At 41.7% G+C, this 13,088-nt stretch overlaps 1 protein-coding gene across 2 annotated transcripts in view; it reads right to left on the bottom strand.

Annotated features, from left to right (window-relative positions):
* The window catches only part of RAP1GDS1 (Rap1 GTPase-GDP dissociation stimulator 1), a 226,473-nt gene that overhangs the window by 42,009 nt on the left and 171,376 nt on the right, over positions 1–13,088 (bottom strand). For both annotated transcript variants that reach the window (XM_082244132.1, XM_082244133.1), the window contains 2 exons: positions 7,526–7,669; positions 4,592–4,723 (listed from right to left, as the gene is read on the bottom strand). In XM_082244132.1, coding sequence (XP_082100258.1) covers positions 4,592–4,723; positions 7,526–7,669 — 276 coding nt within the window. The remainder of the gene's footprint in view (positions 1–4,591; positions 4,724–7,525; positions 7,670–13,088) is intronic.

The following is a 13,088-nucleotide window of genomic DNA, read 5'->3' as shown; positions in this document are numbered from 1 at the left end:
AGTTTTGGGGTCATATTAGCTGAGTGATGGAGAAAAACTGAGGAAAAAAAGAGAAAAATTGGAATACTAGTCAGTACCAACTTGTACCTCTAGCGTTGGGCGATACGTGTGTGTATGTTGCTGCATTATGTAAAACTTTTAGGATGGGGTGCCTCAAGACTGTCCATCATTTTTTAAAGGGTGCCTTGAGACTGTTCATAATTTCTGCGGTGTGCCTCAACTGAAAAAAGGTTGAGAAACACTGGTCTAATACAGGGGGAGAAAGGACTTCCCTAGACAAAGCACCGGAGAGCGGAGCCACCAGGTCAGAGAGCCTCTTGTACCCGGCTCAACAGGATCAGATTTTCCAGTGACTGTGGAACCTTGTCCCATTTCGCAAGAATCTCCCTTTGCAGAGGTCTGGGATGGAACTGAGCAAACGGAACCGCTTTGAAGGTGGAAACCATCAGGCCCAGCACTTAAATGCAAGTCCTGAGAGACAACCGACGGTTGTACAACAAGAGTCGAATCGCATCCTGCAACTTCAGCAGTTTCCCCTGCGAAAGAAACATCCGGGCTGAGGCTGAATCCAGCGCCAGGCCCAGGTAGTACAGCTTGGTGGATGGAGTCAGAGCTGAGTTTTGAAAATTCCGTGTCCAGCCGAACTCTTGCAGAGTCCGCACAATAATGTCCAAGTCGACTTCTAGAACCGATAAAGACACTGCACGCAGAAGCAGATCGTCTAGGTATCCCAACACCGCAATTAACTTCTGTTCTGCAAGGCCAACACCGGGGTCAACACTATCGTGAACACCCAAGGAGCTGAGGCGAGACCAAAGGGTAAAGCCACGAATTGACAATGCTCCTCACCCACGGCAAAGCGAAGAAACCACTGGTGCCTGACATATATTGGGATATGAAGGTAAGCGTTCTTGATATCGATAGAGGCCAGAAAGTCCCCTTGATGAAGGAATGCCACTACCGTGCGAATGGACTCCATCCGAAATTTCTGAACCTGCACTAAGTGGTTCGGAGCCTTGAGGTCCAAGATCGGGCGGACCTTGCCTTCTTTCCTGGGAACAGTAAACGGATTTGAATAAAAGCCTTGAAAATATTCCAACTCTGGAACCAGCACAATGCTGGATCCACACTGACTAGCGACAATCTTGTCAAAATAGGCAGGAAAGGGGAAGACCTTAGTGACCTTAGATGATCTGTGGGTGCCAAACTGCACCAGCGTAACCGACTTAGCATCAGCATCCTCCAACTTTAAAGTTTCCTGCACTGATACAATCAGTGCCTCCTCCAGAGCCTTTTCATGCGCGGCTGCAGTGGAAGAGGATTCATCCTCAATGTTAGAGCACTCAGGGTGCGTGGACGCAGAACCAGTGGGTTGACTCGCTTCCGCGACGGCAAAATCAACCTCAGACTTTGAGGAGAAGAAACAATGGTATTAACCAAGAGAGTCAATTGGGGACACGTAGGTAATGAAAAAGGCAATATTTATTATCCAATTATAAATTATGAATTGTTTTCCACTTAAAAAGGAAAAAATGCCAGGACCGCAGATCCCAGCAGGGAGCCAGGTCCTCACTCCTGACTAGGCAAATAAAAACTGAAGTCCTATAGCAGGAAGTGAGGGTATACCCCCTGGGACTGCCTCCAGGGCGTAGCCAAATTCCTTTATTCCTAGTCCTACTCCTGAAGAGAGCAGCATAAGCCCAATGGTCTAAGAAGATATGGAGCTATGTCCGTCCGTGAACGAAAGAGAAATATTTTTTTTTTCCTTTCTATCTATCCATGGCCTTAACACTACATTGAGAGAGCAGTTTTTGGTGGAGTGCAGTTTATCATTGGCTAGGTCTTTTTTTTTTAATTCTTTTTATTTCAATATGTGCATAAAAACGAACATTCCAAACGTCCTTTCAACAAAGGGACAAAACAATATAAAATAAAATAATTATACAATATCCAAATAATTATCTGTTTACTTAGTATTCATAATCTCTTTATGCCAAGGTATATCCATTTAGCTTAATTGAACGAACATTCCAAATGTCCTTTCAAGGGGCAAAACAATATAAAATAAAAAAATTATACAATATCCAAATAGTTATTTGTTTACTTAGTATTCATAATCTCTTTATGCCAAGGTATATCCATTTAGCTTAATTGATCACCGTTGTCCTGGTGTGCCCCAACCCCTTGCTTCATTGCATTCATAGATTTATTTCCTCATCATACTATGTGCATCCCTCTATATCCTCTTAGTTATCTCCTTATATTCAACCATTGGTTAATGTTGATTGACACCAATTATCCCAAATTTTATTATATTTCGTTGAGCATCCTCTATGGATATACAATACTTTTTCAAATGGTAAAATCTGATTTACTGCTCTTATCCAGTTCTTAACAGCAGGGGGCTTCACTTTTATCCACTTAACTGTGATTGTTTTCCTTGCCATAAACAGCGTTTATCTGAGCATTATCTTGTGATATCTAGACCATGTTATTTCATCTAATATACCCAGCAAACGGGTTTCTGGTGTCAAAGGTACAGGCATATTCAGGACAGAGGATACTATTTGAATTATTTCCTGTCAGAATCTTGATATCACTGGACAAAACCACATAATATGTATAAAGTCTGCCCGCTTAGCACTGCATCTCAAACATTTAGGAGATGGAATGCTTTGCATAAAGTCTATTTGGAGAGATATGATTGATGTAGCATATATAATTGTATTAACCTATTGTTTGCTGCTGGCGATACATATAAATGGGATGAACAGGCTTCTTCCCAATCTTTGTCAGTTAAATTGGGAATTATTTCCTGCCATTTTGTTCTTATTGCCAAGGGATTCATTCCTGAATTAACCCTGGTTAAATGTGCATATATTTTAGAGATTGATCCTTTAGGGCCCTGGGACCTAAGGATACCAATCATTGGATATCCAGAGATCCCAGGTCCCAAAACTCCAAATTGCGCTTGTAACGCATGTCGCAACTGTAGGTATCTATATAATGAGGTATGTGGTATATCATATTTCATTTGTATATCTGAAAAAGAGTACATATGTGTTATGTCATATACGTCTGCAAGGACTGATATCCCTTTTTGTTCCCAGAACTGATACTCTACCAATTGTTTCAGTTGATTAAACATTGGGTTTCGCCATAGTGGGAGATCAATGTTTATTTGTGTGTCCCTCTATACGTTTTGCCTCTCTCCATATTGTACGAGCTAATGTTAACATTGGTATTTGCTTATATTTTAATTTATTCAAAGGTGCTTCTAGGGCTATAAGTAAATTATCGATTTGTAAAACATGAGCCAGGTGTGATTCTACCATCTGTAGTGTTACTGGTACTATCCATCCTGTGAGATGTTTAAGTTGTCCAGCGAGATAGTATCTGTATATATTAGGAAGTGCCATACCTGCTTCTGTTTTAGCTCTCTGAAGTGTGGTTAACTTTATTCTATTTCTACCCTTTCCCCAAATAAATGTGGTAAATAGGGCATCTATTTTTTTTAAAATAGTTTTAGGGACTATAACCGACATATGTGAAAAAAATGTATAAACATTTCGGTAATAGGACCATCTTGATTAAATTTATTCTCCCTGCAACTGAAAGTGGTAATTTAGCCCAAGTAGCTAATTTAGTTTTAATTGTTGTCATGAGTGGATTAATTCATTGGCTAGGTCTTTAACTGGCCATACACGACAAAAACCTGGTACACATGATGAGATTATCGGACAAAATTATCTTTTTTTTTTTTTTGCATGCTAGTCTCCATATCGAAAATGAAGAGGTTACTAAAGTTATGAAAATTCTTGTACGAATAAAAATCGGAAATTAGGTAATGTATTGCATTCTATTTGTATTGTATTTTCGGACGAAAACTGTACTGAATAAAAACGGAAGTCGTACGTTCTGGTATAGTACAGGAAAAATGTTTCTGTTTGTCCCTTCAGAGAATTTCAGGTGAACTGTCGTGATCGGCCCTCAAAAGCTGTGTACTAATGATCAGATTATGGTACTCGAAAGCAGCATTTTTCATCTGATTCTCTAATTGTGTGTACTAGGGCTTTAGTAGCTGATCAAAAAAAACTGAACAGATTCCCCCATCCACACAATTGAGGTGAATGGAGGAATTCTCCAAGCTGTGTTACTGTATTCTGACAGCAGGAACTACCCCTCCACCTCCTAACAAGCCAGTCATGAAAAATCGATCATTGGGTTGACTTCTCAGTGACGGATTGAAATTTGGCCAGTTCCTATTCATCCGGCTGAATTTTGATCCATCTATGGCTAGCTTTAGTATCTTGACAGGGAAATCTCCAGCCCATGCCTGTACAGGCTGTGTATTATCACATAATCTGAAGGAGAGTTCAGCAGAGGGGAAATGATGTAGCATCTCCTAGTAGAATTCACTCCAGCAATTGATACTGTAAGCTTCCCTACAAAGCAAGAAGCCCTACTCCACTATATACAAAATCAATTTACCTTTCAAGTAAAAATCCAACAGGAGATAATTAACATTATCCCTACATTATGTAGCAGAATTACAATTTCTGATTAACATTACATAATTGATTGGTATTACCATTTCTGGCAAAGTTGGCAATGGCCAAGGCACCAGCTAGTTGTAACTGGTGATTGTGAGATGGAAGCCAAGATAGCACCCTCTGAAAGACACTTCCTTTACCCCCTTCAAACAGCTTCTGCATGGACTCATCTGTGAAAAGAGAAACATCGAACATGAAATCAATGGTACTACAACCTATTGCAGAAAAAAAACAAAGCAAAACAAGACCTTCTTCTTGTTGCTAAAAACAACAACCATCACCGGATTACTTAACGTGGGCCCTGGACTATTTTCAATGAATGGCGCCAGTTTAACAAGATCATGCATAAGGGTAATTGTACAGGAACTATATTTTGCTTTCAGTCAAAAAAAAAATCTTTTCTAAAAGATGAGACTCTAGTCTATATAGATACAGTATTAGCTACCCAATCTGAAAAGGCAAGCAGATGTCACACTTACAGTATGTAGAGATGGGAGAAATGTTGACATATACACTATATTGCCAAAAGTATTGGGCCCCCTTCCTTTACATGCACATAAACTTTAACGGCATCCCAATCTTAGTCCGTAGGGTTTAATATTGAGTTGGCCCACCCTTTGCCGCTATAACAACTTCAACTCTTCTGGGAATGCTGTCCACAAGGTTTAGAAGTGTGTCTATGGGAATGTTTGACCATTCTTCCACCAGAAGCACAGTTGTAAGGTCAGGCACTGATGTGGACCAGAAGGCTGTGCTCGCAGTCTCCACGCTAATAGGTGTTCTACAGGCTTGAGGTTAGGCTCTAATTAATCCCAATGGTGTTCTATTGGGTTGAGGTCAGGACTCTGTGCAGGCCACTCAAGTTACTCCACCCTAAACTTGCTTATCCATGTTTTTATGGACCTTGCTTTGTGCACTGGTCCGAATCATTTGGTGGAGGGGGGATTATGGTGTGGGAATTGTTTTTCAGGGGTTGGGCTTGGACCCTTAGCTCCAGTGAAGGTAACTCTTAAGGTGTCAGCATTTCAAGACATTTTGGGCAATTTCATGCTCCCAACTTTGTGGGAACAGTTTGGGGATGGCCCCTTCGTGTTCCAACATGACTGTACACCAATGCACAAAGCAAGGTCCATAAAGACATAGATGAGCGAGTTTGGGGTGGAGGAACTTGACTGGCCTGCATAGAGTCCTGACCTCAACCCAATAGAACACCTTTGCGATGAATTAGAGCACAGACTGCGAGGCAGGCCCTCTCGTCCAACATCAGTGCCTGACCTCACGAATGTGCTTCTGGAAGAATAGTCAAAAATTACCACAGACACTCCTAAACCTTGTGGACAGCCTCCCAGAAGAGTTACAGCTGTTATAGCTGCAAAAGGTGGGCCAACTCAATATTGAACCCTACAAACTAAGACTGGGATGCCATTAAAGTTCATATTTGTGCAAAGGCAGGCGTTCCAATACTTTTGGTAATATAGTGTATGTTAAAAGGGGTAGCTCACATATTTCCACCACCCTTTTAATGTAGAAAAATCCAACAGAAACACAAAGATGTAGAATTGAATGTAAAGAGGAAAAAAGTAGACAAAGCGAAATGTAAAGGATAAGCAACAATGGAAAATGAAATAATAAGCAGGGGGGGTGGAGGGGTATGGGGAAATGGGAAGGAAAGGGACAATATAAGAGCTATAGTGAGATAAAGAACAGGGAGAAGTAGAGTGGTAGGAGTAACAAAGGTTAGGAAAATGGAGAGGAAAGGCTTGGAACTGGAAATAAATATCTAAAAAAAAAAAAAAAAAAAAAAAAAAAAAAAAAATCGGGGATTTTAAAGGGTAAATAGCCTTGAAATTTGGAGAAATCCTTGTACTCCATCAATGCTGCCCAAACATTTTGAAAATACTCTGTGTTTTCATTTTTGTGCTACCAGTCACGATCCAGTAAGCAGATATGGAGTCAAAAATTCTTCTAGGCATGCTTGTTCCAAGGCAATGACTGAAAGCCACAGGACAGCCAAGCAGCTAGCATATTCAGGAGAGGTCAGCTTTGCAGAATCCATATTACTTTCATGACCTTAAAGTGTATCTCAACCCAAGAACAAAATTTAAATATATTGCAGCTTACCAGTTCATATATGTTATGGCTGCATTAGTTGACTTTTTTTCAGGCTTTTTCTCTTTTATTTTAACCTGGCGATACTGCTGGCAACACACTTCCTTTTCTGGGGTGACAACGCTCAGTCACTATACCTATAGAAAAGCAGCATTGTCACCCTAGGACAGGAAATGTGTTAAAAACTACAGAACATCTCCCCCCTCCCTATCACATAGGTGAGGTGCTTTGTAATGCACAGAAAATAGCTGGGAAAGCTGATAACTGTGAGATATCAGTTCAGTGCATAGGAAGTGACGGGGACACTGCATTTGTGGCAGAATCAACAGATATTTTCTGCGCTAGGTGAAAGCATTCTTAGCCTTAACAGAAAAAAACAAATGCAGGCACCATATCTAAGTACAATTAGTTCTAATCAATTACATGTTATAAAAAAAAAAAAGTATATGTTCATATACTTTAAAGGGTTAGTTCTTTGTACAATAATATGCAGTGCTTCGTTTAGTTAAAGAGCCCTTTTTAAGCTGCTTATTCCTTTGCCTTTTCCTTGCCACCCTGCACGGCAGGGCGTACCTAGCACTTGGTATTCTGCAAAAGAGAAGGCAAAAGAAAGCGGAATGTGCATGCGTGGGCAGGGAACAAAGGGGAGTGCTCATTCAAGAGTTTCCAGGCTGCGCATCCAATGCTTTACATGTCCTGCCATCTGCAGGACAGAGGGGAGGGTAATGGAATAAACAGCCTAAAAAGTAAGCATTAATATACTAAACAGAGTACTGCAAATTACTGTACTGAGGACACTCTAATAGACAGAAATGTTTTACGTAAGACATTAAAGGTAGACTAACTCTTTAAAAAAAAATTACCTCCTAAAAGTAGCAGCACCATGAGATCTGAGGCAGTTTTTAGCTCTGCAACATCTTCATCCTTCTCGCTGTTCACAGTTTCATGGACAATATCAAGTAAACATTCTACCAGGCCAGCTTCAACAAGTTGCAGTTTAATAGCATCTGGAAAACACAAACAGCAAGCATTCATTCACACCAGAAAAGCTCCATAAGGACATGCTTGTAACAAACAGCACACAATACCATCTGGTAAAAAGCTGCTAACTAAAGTAATAAAGGTGACTTGCAGCACTCTTGAGGCATCTACAGTATTTGCAGAATTTCACCTGTGATTTAATAGGTGGATGAGCTGTTTCATTGGGCATTTTACTGGTGTACCACCCGAATCCAAGCTACTGTTGGGTAAAATCCCCTGCTGGATTCTTCTATATCACAGCATCTATCGATTATTATCTCCATCCTGCAGTTCCCCCAGACACTGCTCTGTATGAAGCCAAACAGTCTCTATAATGTATAACAAAACAACAAGATACCCTACTGCAGCTGGGCATTGTTGGGATTTCGGTGCAAAGATCTTGCTATCAAAGTCCAATTGCATAAGGAGGCAGGGGACAATTCAATAAGCAGACATGTCCATTTTCTGAATAACGGCATGCAGGGACAAAGTGTCTAGTGTGAACAGGCTGTTAATGGGAGTACATAGTTCTAAAGTGGTAGTAAACTGCACCTTTATTTTATTAAACCCTGCAAAACAATGGCATAACATGCTATTATTCATTGCATACTATCACATTATGAAATACTTACCTTAGAATGAAGCCCTCCAGGGCGTGCGGTCACCACTGAAAAAGCTTCCATCTTCACCTGGTCTTCTTTCCAGGTTCGAGTACTTCAGCCATCTGATTGGCCGAGCCGCGAAAACATCACGCTAATGGCACGGAGCTCTGAAGGGCTGGCAAGGATATGCCCTCCCTTCAGAGTGCATGCGCCCGTAACGTCACCGTCTGCATGCAGTGTGAATATCTCCTAAACAGTGCAAGTTCAGGAGAAATTCACTGTACCCACAGGTAAGCCTTATTAAAGGCTTACCTGTAGGTACAAGTCAAAAAGACGCCTTTACTACCACTTTAACTCTCCTGCTAATGGTGCCAATAAAAGGAAACTTTAGAATGTAGAACATGCATACATGACCATGGAGTTATTTTAGGTACCAGCTGTAATGGCTTACAACCTGGAACTTGGGGTGGAGGATCTGACATCACTTTGTGTGCATATTGTGCAGCGCGGCTTTTTCGTACATGCTTGTTCATTGCCTTGGTTGCGAGTATTGTTTTATTTAATAAATCTGGATGGTTTTATGGTATCATGGTATATGGTAACTTTATAACTTGATGCTGTCAAGTTGATTGGTGGAGCAGAGGAGAATTCCAGAGGGGCTTATTGGCATTTGTTAAAACTCACTGCCTGGGGACATGCATTAGCCTTCCTGTAATTTAGGGGTTTTATCCTCTGGTAAGAGGCTTATTGTTTCTGCTGGTGGAGGAGTGAAATGTTTAAAAGGAATCTGTTTTTTGTTTTGTTTTTGCACTCATCACTTTTTGCATATACAGTATGTGCACATTGTTATGAGCACATTTGTTATGAGCTGAAGACTATCACTGGAATTCATGAAGACTGGTGCAGACAGATTTTGCAATGGTCTTGCATGAGTTCTTAAAGTGACATAGCATGCACCAAATTCATGTATCTATCTTGAACTTGTACTTGATTTTGTTGCACTCTGTGTCACTTTTAAAACGTGTGGAAAACACTGCGCCAGGGCCTGTGCCTGTACGCTAAAAAGATAGATGGTCCTAATTAGCTCCACTTTAAGATATCAACTGACAGTATTTTATTTTGAATTTGGCACAGGTATTGTGCCACAATGAAAAAGTGTCGCATTTTAGAACTACCTGAATTTGGCGCACGAGCTGCTGCCACAACCAAAAGTGTCGCAGATGCTTTATGAATTTGCTAAACACATTAACAAGAGGTACTAACGCCAGAAAAGTGGCGCAGCAGCTTTATTGAATTCCCCCCTACATGTATTGAGAGAGAAAGACAAATACATTCACAGTACATATATATGTTGAGATAGATAGACAGGCAGACATGTATATATTTCTCTTTAGTTTATTAAAGGACACAGCTCTGCTTTAGAATTTACACTCCATAGTTTGTCTCAAGGACAGTAAACTGGCCCTTTGTTTAGAAAGTCTAGAGACGCTTGGATTATAACACCACAAATTCCTCCTGAAAATCCTATTTGTTGGTTTTATGTCAAGCAAGATGCTAGCAGGTTGACAGGCTGGATAAAAAAAGATTCTGGCAGTTTTACCAGTTTCAGTCATGGAGGGCATGAAGCCATTGAGTTCCTTGCACTGAGCAAGCTTGGCTGTGATGGCCAGCTTCTTTATGTGCAGCCTGTGTTTTTTTTTATTTTTCCCTAGGGGGGAAGGAAGGGGGTGGTGGAAGCACATGAATGGTCAACCGAATCGTCTATTACACTGTTCTCCAATACAGGCCTGCAAAACCTTGGCTTCAGCCAGTTATGTCCTGCAAAGTCCTTGAGTGGACAGCCAGCAAGTATCACCAAAAGGTGTGGCAAGTAAAAAATGTTCTTGTCTCGCCTGTCCTTCCCTGTCCCTTCCTCTTCCCCGATTCTGCTCTTATACTAGGTAGCAGGGCCATAGGCTTTTTTGGTGGTGCAGGAGCCATGACAGAACATTTGTGTGTGTGGGGGGAGGGGGGGGGGTAGAGTGCCACAGCTCCCATGGGAGTACAGGTAGCTATGGCAGCCATATTTGCACTGTATTAAATGCCAGAAGGCTGCTGGAAATGAGTGTTTCTGCATTGTGCATGCACCATCAGCTTCAAGCTCCATGGCAAGCTGTCTCTTCTCCTTAGTGATAGTCAACTGAGCTTGGTGAAAGCTCAGTGGGCACTGTCAGGAGCAGCAAGTCAGAGATAAGGGGGTTTGAAGCTTCCTGGGGGCCCTTGTAAGACAGATTCCTTTCTGCTTCAAATGTAGTGTGGCGATGCAGGTGGTAACAGGGGGATACGTTTTGTAATTCTTGTAAGCCCTAGCCAGAGGCATATTTATATCCCTGGTTACCCACATCCGGCATCAGGTATCCCAGAGCCATTTTCATGCCGAATCCCTGGTGGTCATTTTGGAAGGTTTTGTCTCAGTTTGAACATGCTTTTTCTCAGTCGCAGGCAAGTAACAAGCACTGGCCATGCAACTCTGTGCCCAGACACAGCCTTGGCACCTATTGAGAAGTCAGATACAGGTCCCAACAAGGTGATAAAACCTCCTTCCTCAGCACTGAGGCTGAAATCCAGGTCTGCCATGCCCTGTCGAGAAGCTCTCCTCCGCAGGAAGTCTTGCCCCACCTTTTTAGCTAAATGTGGGAGGACGACTTATAGCGTTCGCATACTAATATGTTAGACACAGTTTAACACACACATTTCCTTAGCAGATATTGGATTTAGGTTGGTCCATCAAGAGAATTTTGACCCAGGGGGTGGTAATTCCTGTTCTGGCTAAGAAATATTAAAGAATACTACTCAAATCACTTTATAGTTCCCAGGTAAAGCAGAGTGACTTGTCTTGGATTTCGAATCATTAAAAATGTTTGTAAAAAATCAAGTTTTGTTGCTGAAGTCTTGTATTAGCTAGTGCAATTTTATGTTGTACAATTTTGTCCTGCTTGTATTACTTTGTCGAAAAAAAAAAAAATGTGGAAGTTCTAGATGGAGTTTAACAGTTTAGTAGTATTGTCCCTTGATCAGGGGGACTTTCTAGCATCCATAGATATCAAGTATGTACACCTCTATGTTTCCATTTACCAGGGGCACAAGCAGCTCTTGCACTTTGTGGTAGGGAAGGTGCATTACCAGTTTGCAGATGGACTTTCAGCCTAGCCACAGCACTTCCAATGTTCACCAAAACATTAGCACCAGTGTTAGCCACCTTGAGGTCAAGAGGGATTCTGAACCGGATTCGCATTGTGGGGTTCCTGGATAACTTATTGTGTGTGGAGTCTTACTCTGACTTGGAGTTCAACCAGTTCACCACCACTCAAGATTCTCGAGGACTTTAAATAATTTCATCACTACACCTGGAATATACATGGGGCTGATCGTGGACAACAACAAGGTCAGGTTTGCCTACGGTGTTCTGTCCCGGGGATTGTTCATTCACCACCGCATGCAAGTTTCAGGTTTTATGTTTGCAGTCTTTGAAGCGATTGCTTATGCACAACATCAAACTAGAAAGTTGCAGCAAAAGATCCTGTTGCAGCAGAAAAAGTCTTCTGGTCTCTGGACAGGGATATCAAGGTAAGTTTCCAGTCATCAGGTGGGGACCAAGAGTGCTGTTGCAGTGCTGGAAGGTGACTCACATCCCGAATAAGGCAGATGGTCATGTGCTGGCTCTGTCTACAATACACATACCTCATGTGCTGGCTCTGTCTACAATACACATACCAGGGGAATGTAAACAGGCAAGCAGAGTAACCCAGTCTAAATGGTCTGCAACAGGAACAGTGGGCCTTTCATTTGAGAAGGTCTTCCAACAAATCTACTTATGATGGGGAATACTAGATTTCGAACTTCTGTTTCAAACCTTAATTGAAAGGCTAATAGGTTTGCCAAAAAGGGCTTACCCATCAATAAAAATTTTGCCGCAGCCACTATTTCAGATTGAAGTTAAGGGTATTCCAGTGAATCTGGTTAGTCTGGACTGGCCTCATAGGTCACGGTATGCAGAGCTCATTAATCTGGTATCAAATAACCCTTGAAATCTAGCAGTTTGAGGAGATGTTTTATCAAAATGACCCATTTGCCACTTGCTTTAACAACTTGTTTGTTGAACTGCTGAGCGAAATGGTTATTAGATGATTTCATCTGAACAATGCTTGCGGCTAGCAAGACCATGTATTGAAAGATTAATTATCATAAGGTGGAAGGTGCCTTTTGCGTGGGGTGAGTCCCTGGCTTTTTTCCAGGGTTGGGGTGGAACAGCAGTTTGCCTTAAGTACAATTAAGAGTCGGCACTGGTAGTCCCATTTCAGCATCCTCTGGCGTCACCCACCCTAAATTCTTACCAGAGTCCTCAATCGATCCAGCGCTGTGCAGGGCTGGATCTTTGCTCTGCTCTCTTCACACAAGGAGTCAGGCAGCAGCAGGAGCCAGTGGCTTCTGCTGCCGTTAATCCAATGATGTGAAGAGGAAGCGGGCACCGGAGCCAAGCCATGCTATGGATGTCTATGGAGTACGGCTCCACAGACACACACAGAGTGAGAACAAGCACGCATGTGTGCCCCCATAGCAAATGGATTGCTATGGTGCAATACCATTGCACAGAGCAGGTGAGTAAAGCATGTTTATTATTTTAACTACAAAAAAAAGTTTTGCTGACAAAATCCTGTTGTAACACGGACTTGGACATCCTAGTGGGTGGTGACCTTAAAAACACAGCTTTGTCCTCCAATGAACAAAAAAAGAAAAAGGATTTTTTTGTACTTACAGTAAAATT

This window comes from Pelophylax lessonae (genome assembly GCF_965119305.1).
Source record: "Pelophylax lessonae genome assembly, chromosome: 1".
Lineage (NCBI taxonomy): Eukaryota > Metazoa > Chordata > Amphibia > Anura > Ranidae > Pelophylax > Pelophylax lessonae.
This window is presented reverse-complemented; position numbering and strand designations above follow the sequence as displayed.